The 20900-nt window shown below is 34.5% G+C and overlaps 1 protein-coding gene across 8 annotated transcripts in view; it reads left to right on the forward strand.

The window, feature by feature from the left end:
- Positions 1–20900, forward strand: part of HMBOX1 (homeobox containing 1) — a 165683-nt gene that overhangs the window by 61050 nt on the left and 83733 nt on the right. For all 8 annotated transcript variants that reach the window (XM_054576023.1, XM_054576026.1, XM_054576024.1 and 5 more), the window contains exons 2-3: positions 6157–6236; positions 15104–15580. In XM_054576023.1, the coding sequence (XP_054431998.1) occupies positions 6214–6236; positions 15104–15580 (500 nt within the window). In that variant the 5' untranslated portion in view covers positions 6157–6213. The remainder of the gene's footprint in view (positions 1–6156; positions 6237–15103; positions 15581–20900) is intronic.

Genomic DNA, 20900 nt, shown 5'->3' on the forward strand with positions numbered 1-20900 from the left:
TTCATTAAGAATGGAGTCGGATCATGTGTAATTTAACAGTAACTACCCCATGGGAATAGAACACCTTGAGACTTTAATAGTAGCGGATGCTAATACTGTAGCATAAGCAGCAGCTGATCCATAGATGTGTTCTTAACTTAAATGAATCAAAAAATCTGAAATCAAGCCACAGAGTACGTATAAGAACAACTCTTTCAGAAATAATGAAGCTACAAGGGAAGTGGCCTGTAAAATGACTAAGGTATAAAGGTGCTAATGGTTGGTGTCAAGTACCTTGAGGTCACCTACAGAGACAGAGATGGTGGCTCAGCCTCCGTCCTAAAGGTAAGTCTTCCCTAACATTTTACAAAAATAGTCAATAAAGTTTACCAGTGACCTCTTGTTAATAGGGAAATGGGTATTTTTATTTTCAGGTTATATACTTATTTTATAATGAAGAAAAGTAGGGAACATATTAAGGCTAATATAAAAAACCACCACATCGTTTAATTAAAACCTAGAATTCCTGTATTAGACTATCACAGTAAATTCTAGAGAGCACATGGCAGTCAGTCATGTGGCTCTTCTGATAAATTGTATTTATTGATAAAGCTTCAAGTTCATCTAAGCAGTGAAGCATAGTAGTCTAGAGAGACTTTTCCAGAAGCCATAAAGAATATTAATATTCCAACCTTTTCTATCTGTTCATGCGTTAGTTCAATTACTATAACAAACATAGCGCCTTTTATGTTCCAGAAACTACCTTAGGAGTTGGTACAGATAATAGACAATAATGACACATTATAGACATGTCACCTAAATATATATCAACTAGTAATAATTTGCTTAGAAAAAGCAAAAATGAAGCTATTTTGCTTTTAAAAAAAAATGGATTTTAGGCCCTGGGAAAGGAAAGCCTAGTTCAGTTACATCATAGATATTTAATTACTGCTTCTTGAATTAATGTACAAGACTTTTGTCTCAAATTTAACAACACAAAAATGACTTCTTGGTGGGAGAAAGTAATGTAATTTTAGGTCCAGGAGAGCAGAACTAATAGTTCCTTGTGTCCTGCTGTGGTTAGGCGCACTGGAGAAGTCTTGTGTTGAATTTGGGGAGCCACTTATTAAGAGAAGAAAGGATAAAGACAAATGAAACCATGTCAAACTAGAAGAAGGACTGGGAATATTTAGCATGGAGACTCTTTGCCAAAATTATGCAGATATTTAAAAGGCTACCTTGTGGAAGAGAAGAAATTTAGCCTTTATTGATTTAGCCAGTTGAGTGGGTTGAAGTTACAAAACAGAGTTTTAGAATTATAAAAGGAATATCTTTATCAGTAATTCTCTCCATTAAACTTTCCTGTCACTGGAAATGTAGGAGAAGCTAGATGAGTATCAATAGGTCTTCAGAAATCTGACAATTAGTATATGTAATAAACCTTTTGGAATAGAAATCTCCATGGTATGTGACATACTTATTCCTTAATCATGAGTCATAATGAGTAAAACTTAATGTAAACATCATTAGACGTTTTTAAAAAACCATTAGATAGAAGTACCATATTTTGCCATGTATATATAATGTGCACTTTTTTTGCCCAAATTTTTGAGGGAAAAATGAAGATGCACATTTATACATGGGTAGTACTAATTCTGTATCTATATAAGTGTTTTTAATTCTTTTATTTATGCTTATGCATTAAAAGTGTGACTGTAAAAAGCAATAATGATATCCACATGCAAAATAATACCCTGGAATACAATAATCATTTTTGTTTCTGATATAAATAAATAAAAATAAATAAATAAATAAATAAATAAAAATGAAGATTTTTTTCCCTGAAAGTTTGGGCCAAAAACATGGGTGTGATTATAGATGTGAGCATATTATACATGCAAAATATGGTATGTCTGTTGCGCAGCTTGTTGAACAGTACCTATTATAATCAAACATTTGCTCCAGACAATGAAAATCAATAGTATACCTAATCTGAAGCCTAACAAAAGTACTTCAATTAGAGTTCCAGTAAGAAAGTTCATTAGCTGATTGACCTTGGGCAAGTAGTGTTTTGTCTTAATTACCCACCTCAGGGGATTGTGAGATTAAATGAGTTCGTACATCTAAAAACCCAGTGAGTGTCTGGCCCAGGGAAGTATTCATTAAATAGTGCTAATATTTGTTATTTACAGTTTTAAGCTACCTAGAGGCATTATTTGAGAGATTAGTATTTTAATCTGAGTTTTTAATTCCTAATATCTGTGATTTTGTTTTCTTCACATGTGACCATCCATTCTCCACCTTAAACTGTCCACAGCTAAATGTGGTAAGGCCTCATTTATCTGGCATTGTTCAAGGGGAAGAATGTTTGACATGAAGTGAAACAACTTCTGATTAACTTCCTAAAATGTAAACTTTTAACCATTTCAAGATTTGAAAATAAGTGTATCACTCACATAATTTACTGCCTTTTTGATACAAAGATCCGAGGCGCTACTCTCTCTGATGTGTCAGTGTTGTTACGTGCACATATAGGGTAGGGCAAAATACAGTTTACAGTTGTTCCTATGGAAAGTAATGCAGTGATTAGTAAATAATAATGCAAGAATGAACTCTGCGTTTCTTGTAAACCTACGTGTGCCTCACCCTATATTTATAATTTAACAGTTGTTTTCATTAATATTTTCCTTTTCAAGCAGTTGTCACTCTTTTCCTGTTTGAAATCCTTTTTTTATATTTCCCAACCATTTTTATAAATTTTTATATCTAATCTACCCTGGCTTCGGAAACCAGCTATTAAAGCTTTCTAATAATCGTATGTTTAGAATGATAAGATGTCTGGAATTTGCTTGAAAATATCCAGGGGAGCAGGAAGGGGGAGTTGTGAGTTATTCAGGCTGGACAATGGGTACAATTATTACTCTGTTCTTTCTGCCCTTGTACGTGTTCGCAGATTTTCATAAAAAGTTTCTAAAAACCCCACTAAAATTGTACTTAGATATATTCAGTTCTATGTGTATTTATTTCTTATCTTTGTAAGGATTCAGAAGAAGCCTAGTAGTATTTATCTTTGGACAGAAGGACTCAGAGGTAAAGGGTAGGGATGTTCACTTTTTATTTGTTATGGTGGAGTTTTTTTAACCACCATATATTAGGCTTGCTTATATATTTGTGTGTGTTTTTCTGATGTGTATCTAATCTGGAAGAAGATTCACTTTCTCATCTGTAAATTGGAAGTACTAATAATATCAAACTTACGGGATCATGAAGCTGTGTACTTCTGTATTAACACATTTTTTTGTTTTTGCTTTTAAATAGATATTTTAGACAGATAACGCGGGGTTCTGTGTGAGGTGCTGAAGGAGCAGTGGAAGGGCTCTGTGATAGCTGCTTCAAACTTCTGAGAATTCTTTTTTGTATCAAAATCTGGGTTTAAGGGTCTTAATGATTGATGTTTGCAATGGTGGCTTACTTGCTGACTGTGCCTTGTTTTTTATGTCTTTATTTCTTTATTTAAATATTCTGCCCTTTCTGTGTTTACCATTATCGAGTGAAACAGATACATGTCTAGCTGCACAATGTAAATTTAATTGTAAATCACCACTGACATACTGGATTCACAATTAAGCATTTCCCGAAGGTGGGAGTATAAATTGGTGCCTCTTTGGGAGGCAATTTGATAAAATCTATCTATCATAACTTAATGTATACACTCTTTGTCATAACAATTCCTTTGCTGGGAATTTATCCTAAAGTCATACTCACATGTGTACAGAGATGTATGAAGAAATTGCAGCTAGTGTCTGGGTGGAAGAGAAAAGAAGAGGGTGGAGTGGGAGGCAGACACCTTTTGTTGTATGTCTCTTGAAGTTCACTTCTTCTTTTACCTTACATAGTTACTGCTTTTTATATTAAAGAGAAAAACTAGGGTAAAGAGAGCCTTCTTACCACCTGTGTTACCCATATATGGGTAACACAGCATGTACAGGTTCTTATTCCCAATGAATTTTTTGGGTTTTGTTTTTCATAAAGGGTCAACGTTGCTGATAGCAGGCTTTTCTTCATTGCTCAACCTGACATTGTGTAGGATTTTGACAACCCTAAACTAATCATTTGATAATTGAGTCCATTTCTGATAGTAAGAACTTTTATAATTTTATTGCAGAAATGTATGCATTTGTCCTTTTTTACCTATTTTTCTTATACATACCCATCCTTTAGCCCAGCTTCATTACTTTTGACCACCTGGTTTCTCTCCATGCTCATATACATAGAGAGGCGTGTCTGGTTCTACTCTATTTCATAAACATGCCCCATAATCTCCTTTAACTGTTCCTTCTCCCTGGAATTTTTCTTCCAGTGATTCTTAACCTCCCTTTACACCTTTGGTGCAAGTCTTATTCTAATCTTCATGTAACAGCTGAGATCTCACTTTAAGAAGTTTTCCTTATCCTTTGTAACAAATTAATTTCTTAATTGTTACTTTCAGAAACTTTGTATATGTTTAGGGTATTCATATTATGCCTTATATTAGAGGTTGTGTGTCTACTGTTTATTTGACTCTCCCCCACAGTTTAATAAGCTTCTACACTGCTGGGATCATATCTTACTCATGACCTTGTGCCAATGCCAGGGTATATAGTTACTTAGTATATTTTAACTGGATTTGAGCAAGAGTGAAAAATGTATTGACCAGTAATCAGTTTTGTGACTTAGTGTTGCTGTTTTGCCTTGGAAATGCAATCAGTAACATTTTCAGTAGATTTTTTTTTTTGTACTTTGTATCTATTTCTTTTTATCTGCACGTGAGGACATTTTTTTTCATTGGTTTTATTTAGAGAGGAAAGGGAGTAGGGAGAGAGAGAGAGAGAGAAAGAAATATCGATTGGCCACCCTCTTGTACATTCCCCTACTGGGATCAAACCTGAAACATGGATACTGCCCTGACTGGGAATCAAACCCTCAACCTTTCAGTCTGTGGGATGACACCCCAACCAACTGAGCCACATCGACCATGGCAAAACACCATATCTACTTTTTTAGGATAGGTATTTCTCAAGTCAGCAAGAAAATTAAGTACAACAGGAAGTTTATTAAAGCTACAATTTAAGATATGCAAATGTGAAAGGTTTCTAACTTTACACTGTACATTTCGCATGTATCAGTAGTCACTGTTAGACACTTTGATCTTGCTTAATATACTTCAGTGCTGAATGTGTATTTTAATGTGAGAGTTTTTGACATCAACATTTAAATTTAAAACTTTCATCTAATTAATAATCTTAACTTTAATGGAAATATTTGCCTCTATAGATTATGGTTTGAAACTGCTAATAAATTCAGTCAGTGATACATGATCTTTACTTAGCTCCTAAACCATGAATAGTAGGTTTCATTTTTTGTTAACATATATGTCTGAATTGAAAGGGGTCATGGCAAATAAAGCAGTAGAATGCAATCATAGAATGAAAGTACTAAACTTAGTCCCTCCATTATTAACTTACACTGTGTTTAGTAATCTACATACAATATTGATATTCTTCGTCTTTAAAATGAGGTAATAGCCTCTGATACTTGATAGTTTGTGAGGTACTTTATCATTACCATTTTTAAAAAATGATTCAACTTCTTGTAGCTTGTTGAAGCAGTTATCTACTATTCCTGTTTGATTGATGGGAAAATTGAGATTTAGAAAAGTCAGTCACTCAAGATTTGGCTAACAATGAAATACATAATATACTTGGAATGAGACCCCAGAATTTACCACACAGTTAAGGCCTTTAGCTGCAATCATGTTGTGGTGTGTTTTTTGTTTATAGAATTTTACATAAATGCAGTGATATTATTATCAAAGAGTTATCTTGATTGTCATATAAACATATATATTCCATTGCGTATTTAAATCTGTTTCTCTGGGTGGTATCTGATAACAGATTAACATTTGGGGGTTTGATTTTCAGTACTTTTTCCAAGTAAATAATTTTTAAAACTATCACTAGTATTTTTCTATTTTTAAAATTTGGCTTCAAACCAATGTTTCATTTTAAAATTACAGCATAATTTTAAAGACACAATTAGCTGATGTTAAAATGTTAATATCCTTGAGTTGTATAATTAAATTTTTTATTCAATACTTGATTAACAAATATTTCTGAATTTTCTGTCTTTATTCCACAGAATGGTAAATAACGCTGATCATCTCTAGAAAGGATATTGATTCACCTCATGTAAAGTATGCTCAGTTCCTTCCCAGTGGTGTAAGTATCTAGTCCTCCTAATTTTTACCTTCTTAATTGTTTTAAATAAAGTTAAGAAGTCACTATGATTATGATTCAAAAATGAAAGCAGGCATTTGTAGAATTGAAAGAATTTTTCCATAATGTGGTCATTTCTTTGACAAATTTTCAAATCTATCAACTTTCTCTTTTACCATTTCTGTTTTCAACTTTCAAGTCTGATATTAATTTTAATTCAACATAAAATTATTCTGCTTATTATTTTAAACTGGCTAATAGCTGAGAAACATGAAATAGATATTAAGCCATATGAGAGAACACACTGTTGTACTTGTGGCAAGCACACTGTTGGAAGAATGTCACCTTAATACTGCCTTCATATGCAAACTCTTAGCACCTTAGCCATTTTCCTTTACCTACTCGGGATGATAATGTAGTTAAGTCTATTATTAATGTAGTTGTGAGCCTTTCTTTGGAGTTAGGCAAAAAATACAAATTGAGATGATGGTATTATGTTGAAAATTTGTGTGTGTGTGTGTGTGTGTGTGTGCGGACACTAGGATATGAGCTGTAACCACTAGTTCATATTAAATAGGCCTCTGAGTAAAAGTATTCCGGTAATTTCAGATATTAGAGAAGACAGAGTATCTATTAGCTCATTAAGCGCATCTTTAGAGTCTAATGCAGAGTGCCTTTAGCATAAGTATTTTCTAAAATTTGGTGCAGTCTCTGTTTCAATTAAATCCCTTCCGTTTTGGTTGACAGTTCTATAATCCAGTAAGGAGACAGTAAGATAGGTTTTCCTTATTATTTAGGTTTTTCATTAAAGGTTTTTCCCCTCTCATTGACTCCGTCATTTATTATGAAGTCTCTGGAATAGGCCCAGCAGATGCGAGTTGCAGCCTGCGCTGATGCCGAGTAGCTGTGGCCCTGGGAAGTGGGAGGCACTGCATGGCTTTGAGCTGTAGTCCCCCCGCCTCCCTTCTTTTTAAAGGATTTATTTTCAATGGCTATTCTTAATAGCCATTAGAATGTAAGCATCACGAGGCCAGGAATATTTGCCTGATTTGTTCCTTGTTGCATCCTCTGTGGTCTAACACATAGGAAGCACGCAGTCTTAGTTGAATTAATGATTTCTGTCTAAATGGCCTCCAGTTTTCTGATTCCACATGTAGTTTATATGTCCCCCTCTATAAACTTGTGTTTTCACTTGGATTTTTTTTCTAAATGTGCATGAAGTGGCTACAGAGAAATTTCAGTCTTAATCAGTGGTGATTTAGAAATAACAAAGCGTGATTGACATTGGAATATAGTGCTATTTTTCTCAAAGTCTTTTTATTATGAAAAGAATATTTTTATATTGTTATCTACCATCATAGCCTCTATTATGCAGTTTATCAGTTCTCCTGTTGGTTTGAATTATGGATCATTTTACCATACTGTCATGCTCCGTCCCTACTAAATCTTCATTTCTTTCTTACTCTCACTTCCTATCATTTTCTTACTTTGACTGTTGCTCCTTTGATGGTAGTATTAATTGTGAAAGAAGGTGATATGCCACAAATAGTAAGAAGGGCCTGAGTTCATCTTCAGGTGATGAATATTATGATTGACTCTAGAATTTGTTAAATCATCATGCTGTAAATACCATATAATCAAAACAAAACTAACTTATGACCAGGCCATCTTTTGCCTAGTCATTCCAGATAAAAAGATAAAGACAGCACAATCAAGCTGAAGAAAATGCTGTATTATGCAATAAAATCTCACTAAGCATTGATGCTTTACAAGTAAGGAAATAGTCCTTTTTTGCATATGACTTCGAGATTAATCATTTGTGACTATTTTAACCTTTTTTGCTTTACATGTGTGTAGAATTTAGTTTAAGAAAGTATGTTGTGGACCTCATGCCATATCCAAGAAGAGTTTGTGAACATATCCAACTAAGGATAAATTTTATTGTAAAATAGGTTTACTATTATGGTCTTTTATAACATCAGTTTTTGAACTGAACCATAATTCCTGAATTTAATTGTTCTTTTATGCTTTAAGCATTGTCTGTGTTATTGCAGTGTCGGAATTCTTTTCACACATTTTCAATTACTGTTGGCCTGAGTCTGCATTTGGATTAGTAATTTAAAGTGGAAGATGTTCGGAATCCTGTGAGCGGTCTTTGTGCTACATAAGAAAATTAATTCAGTTCTTACATGTTATCTTGCTGTTACGAAAGAATTGCTGGTATCATGGACTTAGATAACCTTTGTAGGTCATTTACTACCATAATTGCATGATTATGTCCTGAAACTAGGTAAATTATAAGAAATAAAATTTGGAAATTACAGAATGTGTGTCTTTGTTTATAATATGCACATTGGGATATTATTCTCAGTATTCAAGAAAGCTGCTAATCTTGGCATTTTCTCAGTAAAATATTGTTCCTCCAATGTCATATGCATGACTTGATGCTGCTCATTATGCCATTATCGTTTTATGTATATGAGGTCCGTCAAGAAAGTATCCATCCATGCACTATGAAAAATAGAGACATTTATTGAAGAAGATACAAGGAACCTTGTACACAGGAAATGACGTCGCAGTCCCCTCCAAAGTAGACACCTTGGGACCTCACACAGTTCTCCCAGTTGCCATCAGCTGCCCCATCATGTTTTCCTGAATCTCATCCACAGTCTGAAATGTCTTCCCTTTCAAAGGTGATTTTAGTTTTGGGAAAGCCAGAAGTTGCAGGGCATCAAATCTGGGCTGTAGGGGGGCTTAGTCACCTGGGTGATTTGATGTATTGCCAAAAATCTCTGCACAAGAGATCACGCACGAACAGGTGCATTGTTGTGATGAAGCTGCCAATCACAAATTGCCCATCGCTGTCGCCTTCTGAATCATCAGAATAGTTTCTGTGGAGGAATGTTCAAGCTTAACACAAAATTTGATGCAGATTCATTGCTCTACTTGCTTAGTTATTTTAAATGTGATGGCCACTTAATACACATGCTCACTCAGTGGCGTCTTAGTACAGTGAAGGCATCATTGTTCACACATGCTCATTCCAGTGCACTTGCCTTGGCTGCTAGGTTACTTCAATGTTGCACAAATCATTCTTGTTATATTAACAATGGTTGGACTTTTTCTGGACAGACCTTGTATATTCCATTCTAGCAATTGTTGATCTTTTTACTTTAGATATATCTTTTATTATTTAGGATCTCTCAGTGCAAATCACAAACATCTAATTTAAACAAGGTGAAACAAAGGGAAATTTATTCTCTTACATAATAATACAGCAAGAAAAACAGGAATATAGCAGGGGTTTAGGAATTACTAGAACAAGGATTATGAACACTGCAAAGCTTTCTCCTTTGCCCTGCATTTCTTGGTATATGCTTTTAGTCTCCTACAGACTAGCTTTACCAGATTAGCATCTTCCTGCAACTGAACACAATTATAGTGACTGTCTGCTGGTCTACCCTGAATATTTTGAAGAGAGCAAGGCTTGGTTTCCTGTGTGTCCACCCCATTGGTTACGAAGTAGAGTATTATGAGTATAAGCCCCAAGTACATGTGGTTGGAAACAATGAGGCATTCTGGGCAAACAAAATTAATTGGTCCTTTCTGTTATCTCCTTTTATGAGTTTTCGAATAACAGTGTGTTCCATTATCAATGAATCTGAAATGACATAAAAGAGTACATTGTTTCAGATACTGTGGAATCTTTAGTTCTATTACCAGCTTTTTAGTTACAGGTTAAATTCATATTATGTATTTCAGTTTCATGCAAATATAAAGTGCTGCTCCATACAGAGAGAGATTTGAAGTTATACAGATTACTATCTGTTCTGACATAAATAAGACAGGAAAACATTGTGGGGCCATAAAAAACTTTTTTTCTACACTTGTAAATTCTTGTAGTTGGGCTAATAATCAAATTAACAGAGGCAGATTAACAGGACTAAATGTTCAAAGTTTGTTATACAAATGTCCGTTCAGGGGTGTCATAATGAGACCCAAAGAGGCATTCAGCAGTTGAGGTTTATACGCCATTTTAGACAAAGGAGAAGGGGGGCGCTGGGGTGTGGGATTTCAAAGGGAAATAGGCAATTCATAGGTAGCCAAGAGAGAGTGGAACGTATGACAAATTCCTGCTGGGCAACCCGAAAACAGTGGAATCGAGGGGAGAGTTTAGCAGAATAGATGTTTGCATGGATCTTTCCTGTCTACCGTGCTTTAACTGTTACTAGACTAAGATGAAAGTTGTAAAGTGAGTATGTTAAGATTCCCTTCCTGAAGCAGGGCATCCCGTCTGACTTCCCTTCGGCAGGAAAGGCGGAGGGTCAAAGGTTCTTGCTGAGTCTTTGTTTCTTAATAACCAGCTTAAAATCAGTATCCCAAAAGGTTCCTTTTGGGTTGGGAAAACTTTGATCCCTTCAGTATTATGATTGATGTTTCTTTCGTTCTTTTTTTTCTCTTCCCATATTCTCGTAGTTAAAGGAAGGGCATGTCATCTTATGAAGTATTCTGAAAGCAATAAGACTAAAGTTAGCAGTGGAAAGGCCTTCATTTTTAAGGGAAAAGAATAATGTATAGAAACCTCAGTTTCCCAGATTAATAAATTAAGGGGTAAGCTATTTGGATTACTAAAGGGATTTGTCAGCTACTTTAAAAATATAACTTCCTAGGATAAGGATTAATAAACAGTAGTTCCCTCCCATCCACAGATCCTCAAGGTCCCCAGTGAATGCCTGAAACCATGGATATTAAACACAGTATATTCTATATTTTCCTATATGTACATACCTATGAAAAACTTTACAAATTAGGTAAGAGATTGACAACAATAAAAATAGAACAACTGTAACTGTATTATAATAAAAGTTATGTGAATGTAGTCTCTTAGCAGATTAGCACAAATTTCTTTTATTACCGTCTCAATTTCACAGATAGAAAATTCATTGTTACCCTAGATCTTAACAACCTCAGCATACAATTTTTTTTTTCTCATTAAGTTGAGAACTTTCGCCTTCTCACTTCAAGGAAGCACTTTATAGCTTCTTTTGGTATCTCCCAATTGTCAGCATCACTGTTGCACTTTGGGGCCATCAGTAAGTAAGATAAGTGTTACTTGAACACAAGCACTGTGATGTCGCAACCGTCCATCTGATAATTAAGATGGAACTAAGTGACTAATGAGTGGGTAGCCTGTGAGTCTGGAGATGCTGGACAAGAAGATGACTCACATCCCAGGCAGAATAGAGCAGGATGGTGTGAGATTTCATCATGCTGCTCAGAACAATGCACAGGTTACAGCTTATGAATTGTTTATTTCTGGTATTTTTCACTTAGTATTTTGGAACCATGGTTGACCATGGGTCACTGAAACAGCGGAAAGCAAAGTCGTGGGTAAAAGGGGGCTACGGTACTACTAAGCACTTGATAGAGCAAAGGGCTGAGGGTTAAAACAGAAACTAAAGTGTTGTCTCTTATAAGCCATTAGGAAAATGTTCATATAGTTTTTTTCAACAAACTTTTTAAGTATAACATATCTACTGAAAAATGTGCAAATCAGTGTACAATTTGGTGAATGTTCACAGTGAATGCAACTGTATAATGTAACTATCATAAACCATAGAACATTTTGATAACAGATCATTTGTGTTAAATAAGGTATACTATTTATTTGAAATTGGTCAGGAGAAACAATAAATGAGTTAACTCTGGTTGAAAGTTTTCTCACCCAGCCAGGTAGATGAAGATATATTACAGGGGGATATATTAAGTTAACAAGAAAATTAGTAGAGTACAATTATAACAGCTAAAACATTTAGAATAGCTAATAATTGAAAATAGTCCCAGTGTCTAAACTAGACTCAATAAACAAACCTGTGGTATATTCCTACAATGCAGTACTACTTAGCAAAAGAAGGGAGCAAACTGTTGATGCACATATTACAGACGAATCTCAAAACCTTTATGCTCCGTGAAAGAAGCCTTATACAAGAAAGCACATAAAAGTTCCATTTATATAATTTTCTAGAACAGGCAAAATTAATTCGTAGTGGGATCCAGAACCTGAGCAGTGGCTGCCTCAGGAAAAGGGACATGGAAGCGACATGAGGAAACTTGCTGGGATGATGGTGGTAACATGCTGTATCTCTGTAGGCACTTGAATTTCACATGGGTGCCTACTTCTCAAAACTCATAGAAAGAGAAAGAGATTTGTGTATTTTATGGAAAGTTGACCTCAAAAGAAAAAAAAAGCTGAGCAGATACTGAGCTCTAGTCAATGATATGCATGTGGGAGTATTTGGGGGAAGTGTGCATATGTCTAACTGATTTTGAAATGCATCAAAAAATAAGATGAATAAAGGGGTGGATGCATACAGGACTGGATATATTTGTGATAAAGCAAGTAAAATGGTAGTGGTAAAATCTTAAGTGCTTAGTATATAGGTTCACTGTAAATATATTTCAATTTTCTCTGTATAAAATTTTTATTATAAAGTGGTTGGAGAAGAAAACCTAGGCCATCAAGAAAGAATGTAATAATCATGAAATAAAGGTTGTTATGATAATTGGTCACGAGTATTGAAAGAAAACAGAAGATAATGTGTATGGGTATAAGGCAGATACGGTGGCCCATGGGGACAGATGTCCTGAAACATGTTCTTTTGGATACACAAAATATGTATGTTTTTATTTTTAATGAACTACCTCTAAAACTAGAGCAATTTCACCTAAAAATTCTAGATTTCTGCCTGTTTATTTTAAAAAGTATTTGAAAGAACAGTCAGTGGACTAGAGAATCCAAAATTTAGATAGTTTGTATGGAGATTTTGTTTATGAAAAAGGTGGCATTTCCGATTACAATAAGAGAGAGATATTACTCAGTAAAGCATATTGGATAACCAGCTACCCTTTTGGGAAAAATAAAGCTCAAATCTTAGATGAAGCAAAGATTTTAAATATAAAAGACTATTACTAGAACCCTCAGTCTATTAGTAGTTTTATCTAAGTGGTTTTAACTGGAGACTTTTAAGAGTACAACAGCCTGTATCCCAGATCATATGATTCCAATAAGTACTGCCTCTGTTGGAAAGCAGAATGATGTATGATTTTGGAGTCAGTAAGATCTAGGTTTAAATCTTCTCTGCTTCTTAATCAGACTTTTTACAAGGTACAAAAGCACTCTGGGCCTTAGTTTTCTCAATAATCAATCAGTTAATGTAAATTTTTTTAAAAAAAATTGACCACAGAATGTTGTTGTGAGGATTAGGCAAGATTACATTATATGAAATTCTTGCCCAGTGCCTTCTTAGGTGTGAGTGTTTAATAAATTTTTAATATAGAGGGTGAAGAAACTTTTCCAGTTACTTACGGGAACTTGCCCAGAGCTTGTTTACCTGAAAAGGATGAGAAAATGTCAACATTTATCTCCATCAGCACTTAATTGAGAGCCTACTACATGCAATACATACTATTTGGCACAGAACTATAAAAATAAAAATAGAAATTGCCAGTTTAAAATATGTTAAATAGGACATTTGGGTTTTATTGAAAAAGGAATTCAAGTAGTAAGAATTTTTATATTTGACAACTCCCTTGAATTTAATACAGCCATGTGCTACTTAACAGTGGGGATAAATTCTGAGAAGTGAGTTCTTAGGTGGTTTCGTTGTTATGTGAACATTGTAGAATTCACTGACACAAACCTGGATGGTATAGCTACTACACACCTGGACTCTACAGTATAGCCTGTTACTGCTAGGTTAGAAACCTGTACAGCATGTTACTGTACAAAACAGCACGAGAGAAAATGATTGCAATCAAGAGACCCAGTAAACATGAGATACACGAGGCTGCTGCTGTGGTGACATCGTGTACTGTTTTACAGCACAATTTGTTTTATAAGTAGAAAGAGTACATTCTACAGTAACAATAATAGGATATATAGTAAATACATAAATCAGTAATATGGTTGTTTATTATCATTATCAAGCATTATGTACTATACATGATTGTACGTGCTACACTTTTAAACAACTGGCAGTGTAGTAGGTTCATTTGCATCATCACCACAAACACGGGAGTAATGCATTGTATCATGACGTTGCAAAGGCTATTACGACGGCTAGGTGATGGTCTTACGGGAGCACCATTGTGTATGTGGTATGTTGTTGACCGGTGTTGTGGCATGTGACTGTATTGTCATTAACTCTGAAACATTTTCTGATGTGCTACAGTATCTTGTGTTAGTTAAAGTAAACATAATGTAGAAGCAATTTCCTGAGAAAACTAAATAGTTCGGTTTGGCTACAACCATGAGAGATCCATTTCTCAGGATATCACTTAACAGAGAATGCATTACAGAAATGAAATACGAAATTGCTAAGTGATGGGTAAAATGGTGCTTAATAAGTTTCTTTTATGTACCTCTCTTTTCTTTTTAAATAATTTTGCTGGTTATTAGTATTTGCTTCGGTTTAGCTTATCAAATCATTTGTTTACAATAAATGAAGTTATAGAGTTTCTAGGACAATTTTGCTATTATTTAGTAAAACAAAATAATACAAAGTATTTTTCCAGCAAACTTTTTATTCATACTCTAATGTAGAATAATACATTTGAGATGAAAAACACCTGTGAGTAATCATGTAGCCTGAATTTCATAGTGTATTTACTTAATCTGTTGTTTTGGTATTGCTACCATAACGGAAATCTTGGGTCATTACAATAGTAATGTCTTAGTCATTTTCAGTGAAGAAGCTCAGCATCTTCTGCTGAGCATCACTATAATGATATGTTTTTTGGTAGATATTGTAAACAAAGGGACTTTTTTTATTTTAATTTTAATTTTTTTTTTTTTTTTTTTTTTTTTTTAGTTTGTTGGAAACCATGTCTCACTATACAGATGAACCCAGATTTACCATAGAACAAATAGATCTTCTTCAGCGCCTTCGGCGTACTGGAATGACTAAACATGAAATTCTCCATGCCTTGGAAACTTTGGACCGACTTGATCAAGAGCATAGTGACAAATTTGGAAGAAGGTCCAGCTATGGGGGAAGTTCATATGGGAATAGTACCAACAATGTTGCAGCATCTTCTTCTACAGCTACAGCTTCCACACAGACCCAGCATTCGGGAATGTCCCCATCACCTAGCAACAGTTATGATACCTCCCCGCAGCCTTGCACTACCAATCAAAATGGGAGGGAGAATAACGAGCGATTGTCCACATCCAATGGGAAGATGTCACCAACTCGCTACCATGCAAACAGCATGGGTCAGAGGTCATACAGTTTTGAAGCCTCAGAAGAGGACCTTGATGTAGATGATAAAGTGGAGGAATTAATGAGGTTGGTTCCTTTGCTTATTCGGAGTCCCCAGAATGTCTGTGTTCTTAGATTGGTTTTGAGTAATAAACTGTATTTCAGCTGCTTACCTATAAGAACTGTGATTTCCCCCTGCCCTCTTTGGAGATGAAAGGAAAATTATAAATTTTATGTTTTTAATTCCTATTTTCTCTTTTCAACTTTAGCCCTTTCACTTTGCTGCTTGATAAGCCTTTTCCATTCTCTCTGTTTATCGAAGCAAAGGTTAGCCTTCTCTTTATGGCTCTAATTGCCAACATCTGAATGTTCAGCATCCCTAACACATTCTGTTCCTTAAATTCATTGTAAATCGTTTTTCTGAGAGTTAAGGTGATTTTTATCATGATACAGAATATATACAGTCTTAATTTTTCCTTCCCCCATACAGTCAAAAAATAATTTTAAGCACTTATTATATAAAAACTAGTGTTGTTAGGAAGAGGAAAAATACATGGTTTCTACTCTTAAGAAGCTAAAGTTCTAATTTTAACAATAGATGCCATATATATATATATATTTGATGTTATCCATTACAAGCCTGAGCACTTAGGGTTTTAAACCCTGAGAAAATGAGGAGAAGTCTGTTTTCAGCAGAGGCAATTAGAAATGGCTTCACACAGGACTTGGGACTTGGAAGGCAACAGCAGCATGTTTTCAATTGTTGTGTCTCTAGGATACGGACTATCCTTGGTACATGCTAGGGGTATAGTATGTTGAGTGAATGGATGAATTTGAGCTAAACTTTAAAAGCCTCTCTTTGGAATACAGGAACTATATTTAAAATTAAGGGAATAATAAAAGGTAGAAAAGGCAAGATGTGTTTTGTCTTAAAAGGATTACAGATGGGCTAGACTATGTTAATAAGAATAGTATATTTGGAGGCAGTATAGGTTTTGGAAGATTTGAGTTCCAAACAGATAGTTTATAGTTAATTTGTCGGAGTTAAGACATTTTTACAGGTCTTTAGGAATATAGATGGTAAAAGTATTGTTTTCAGTAGATTATCACTACAGGCATACCTTGTTTTATTGCACTTCACAGATACTGTGTTTTCATCAACATCAAGGTAGGACCTTCCACCAGCAAAAAGATTATGAATCACTGAAGGCTTAGATAATGGTTAGCATTTTTTTAGCAGTAAAGCATTTTTTAATTAAGGTATGCACACTTAATAGACTATAGTATAGTGTAAACATAAATTTATATGTACTGGAAAACCAAAACGTTCATGTGACTTGCCTTGTTGCGATATTTGCTTCATTGTGGTGGTCTGTAACTGAGCCTGCAATATCTCTGAGGTATGCCTGTACTGTAGTGGGGAGGAGAGGCTGCAGTTAGATTAGCTACTGTACATGATGAAAGAAGTTGTACAGGAATTTGTCAGAAATAAAAGTCTTCTATTATGTTCTCCCTAAAGATTTTAAGACTTGAAGATACTATAATGGTGACTTAATATTGCCATATGGAAGACCTATTCTCTAGTACCACAGTGGTATATTATCTTTTAAACAAACTGTCCTGAATTTATTTTCAGGATGGAACTGCACGATGGAATCCTGGGCTAAACAGGCTATTGTATCTAGATTCCAGAGTAATTCCTGTAATGAATAGTTTCATAGAACAACCACAGGACCCTATTATTTAGGCTTTTAAAACTTAAAAATACATGAGCTCAGTTTGACTTTGAATTCATTTTCATTTGTTAAAGCAACAAGCCAAAGTTCATATATTCTTTTTGAACTTAACATATGTATCATCAAGATTAAGAGAGAGAACCATTTGGGCAAATAAAAGTTACTTTAGTCATTGAAATATAAGAAGGTTAGCTTTTAATTACCTAAGTAGAGAGGAAAGATATCAACAATAAAATTTATTTGTTAGGATGCTAGCCTGTTTTTCGTTGTTGCTGCTGTTGTTAATGTTTTAATAAACTTTTAACATAACAGTTCATTTCCAACTGTGTATTAAACTAACAAGAAGTTTGGGAAAACTCTTTTTTACAGAAGGTTCTAAAAGATTGGTCAGGGTCTAAAACTTCAGTTAGCTCTTAGGTTGACATAATACTGTAATTTAGCTATATCCTCAAAAAAAAAAACAAAAACAAAACCAAACCCAGAAAACCTATTTAGCAATGACTGGGATTTGTACTTAAATTCTGCAGTTACACATGTACAAGTTCCATCATTAATTACATACCTGTTTATGTATTGTTATTAGCATTTAATTTACATACTGCCTCTTTGTAGCAAAATTAGGACACTTTATCGTCTTTTCTCTGCTTCAGTTTTTTAGAATGCTACTTTGGTGTGCCCTAATCATCTTGGGGTTTCATTGACCCTTCTGGCTCTCTGTGGTCCTCTACCATCGTACCCTCACCCACACCTACAATCTTCTTTTGGGCCCACCTTACATTTTCCTTAAGTTTGAAGATAGTAACAATCCTTAGATTGGAGAAAGAAGTTTATTGCATGACTGTTGCCACTTTAATCATTACCACCATGTTGTAAATTGGAGCAGAGAAATTGAAATTCATAAAAGTTAAATAATTGGCTCAAGAAACTAAATTTTAAGTGGCAGAGCCTGAATTTTAACTCATGTCTTTATTACCAGTGTGCCACTGTTACCTGTTCCCTCTGTAAATAAGTTTTTGATGTCTATAGATTTCAATAAGATTTTAGGAACAGTAGTTAATGTAACTCAAGACAAAGTATGAATGCCTTAATGGGCTAAGCACCTCCTCTCAACTCCCATGACATTTGCCACTTCAAGTTAATCAACTTACTAACCAAAACAGATTTTTATTTGGTAGAGTGTTAGAGAAATTTTTGAGTAGTGGATCTTCTGAGTGTCCATGCCCATGCAGGGCTGCCCTGCCTGTGATGATCACACAACGCTCTGGTGACATTGCAGTGGATCGAATTTGGTGGCCCCCAGAGGGGGAGAATGGGTGCTTGGTACCTGAATGCCTTCCTGCCTCTATTTCTGCATATATCATATACAGACTGGAGGGACAGAAGTAGGTTTACAGTTGTGAGTATGTGAAACACAGAGTTTATTCTTGCATTATTTATTAATTATTGTATTATTTTTCATACAAACAACTATAAACCTACTTTTGTCCCACCCTGTATAATTCACCTTTTGCATACTCACATTGCCCAACTTCTCTAGCACTCAGTCATAAGATATATTTTTCAAATTTCATAACCCATTGCATCCATACACTTAACTTTTTTTAAAAAAAGATTTTATTTATTTAGTTTTAGAGAGAGAGGAAAGAGAGAACAAGAGGGAGAGAAACATCAATGTGCAAGAGAAACATTGATCAGTTGCTTCTCACCTGTACCCTGACCAGGGACCAAACCCACAACCTGACCAGGAATCGAACCTGTGACCTAGCTTTGTGGGATAACACCCAACCAACTGAGTCACACTGGTCGGGGCTTTACACTTAACTTTCAGTAATTTCAAGATACATAAAGGAAATTTTTTTTTGTAGAAATTGATTGTTATGATTATGCCTGATCAGCTTGTTAAAAAAGAATCAAAAAGAAAATAACTGTTAATTTTTCCATTTTTGAATTGATCAGGGTAAAAAACATAGAAGGAAAACCAGAATGTAAATACTCAACAAAAGATTGTTGAATATAACATTCTAGGGAGGACTTTAAAGCTCCTAGCTTTAGAATGATGCCCATTTACATGTTAATATTTTTTAAATGCATCTATTAATACATATTTATATGTAGGTATGTATAAATATCTGCTAATATAGTATACATTTATGAAAGTATCTTCTCTTCTGTATATTAAAAAAGAACAATTGAATAATGAGGTTAGTGTTATAATAATATACAGGGTCCGGCACAAGTAAGGCCTGCTTGAGTGTTTTTGGTAGGGTAATAATATAGATGTAATAATTTATAGTTTTAGTTTGAACATTTCACCTAAAATGTCATATGGTGTGCTTGATTGTGATATTGTTATGTTACAGAATTACATGCTAATGACTTTGTAATTAAAAAGTGGTGTTGTTTGTGCTGGACCCTGTAATTAGCATTTTATACAAGACTCAGAGACTTTCTTTTGAGTTGATTATTTATAGCTCTAACAATAGGGCATTTACTTGTGTAGGTAGGGTACTTACAGTTTCAGAGGTCATAATATTCAGTTACCATGTTGTTCTTACATATAGAGTAGTTTTTCTTTTTTAAGTTATTTTTTAAAAAATTTAAATTATGCTTTTTAAAAAATTTCCATGTATAGAAATTAAAGGGAGCAAATTTCTATTCAGATGTGGAAGAACTTATATGCAATTATATTTTCCACCTGTGAAATAATCTGTCTTCTATCTCTGGAAATCTTTGAGATAAAAGACTACCTTTGATATTAACCAATGTCACCCCAATGAATTTAATAAAAAAAGAAAAAAGAAGCCTACCCTTTGGGGGGGTCCTAAAGAATGTCTAGTGTATGTCAGCCAAGAGATTATGGAAGATCTGAAAGCATACTGCTTTTAAATATGCAGTGTTTAGTATTCTTTGTTCCAGAAAAGAAAGTATTGCCAATTTGAGCTAACATAAATAATTCTTTTTTTTTTCAATTCTCATTCTGGTTTGGAAGTTGAAACATATTTAAGAGTAAGAATTTAGAGTTGTTTTATAAATTATCTAGATCGGGTTTTCCATTTTACAGTCTTTCATCTCCAACTGCAGATTTGTTCATTCATTGAACAAATTAATCTCTTTTATGCAAACACCATGATGAGTAAGACAGTTTTTGTGCTAAAGGACTTTACAGACTAGCAAGAGAGGTAACAAACAACTGTTATATGGAATAGCATGTAACATATTAGCATGTGGGTAGCATAATTGAAATGTTAAAGTGCTGTTGGAAGAAAAGGTCTTTTTTAGCTCTGAGGATCAGGGAGAACTTCTCTGAATAAATGACAATTGTCATCAGATCTGTCTTTAAAACAGGTGATTTCACAAAGAGGCATTACTGATTAATTCATCCAGATATTAAGGAAGGTCTGTGGATAACAATGGAAAGTTTAGCAAGTTATAAAAGTAATGGCAATGGAGGGTGGAAAGGAAGATTTTTATCCATATGTGGAAATCACCCAGATAGAGAGTTCGGCATGGCTGTGTTTGGAAAGGGCAGCAGGAGGAAATGACGTGGACTTCAAGTGCTTAGCTGCACACAGAGTGGGGGCTTCTCTGGGAAGTAAACTGTGGAATCAAAGGAAGGTCAGCCTTCATTTGACTTTAATTCCGTAAGACTTGAGCAAAAGACATCATGAGGA

Source organism: Pteronotus mesoamericanus, unplaced genomic scaffold, assembly GCF_021234165.1.
Source record: "Pteronotus mesoamericanus isolate MK-2021 breed Mesoamerican mustached bat unplaced genomic scaffold, CSHL_Meso_final contig_32, whole genome shotgun sequence".
NCBI classification, from domain to species: Eukaryota; Metazoa; Chordata; class Mammalia; order Chiroptera; family Mormoopidae; genus Pteronotus; species Pteronotus mesoamericanus.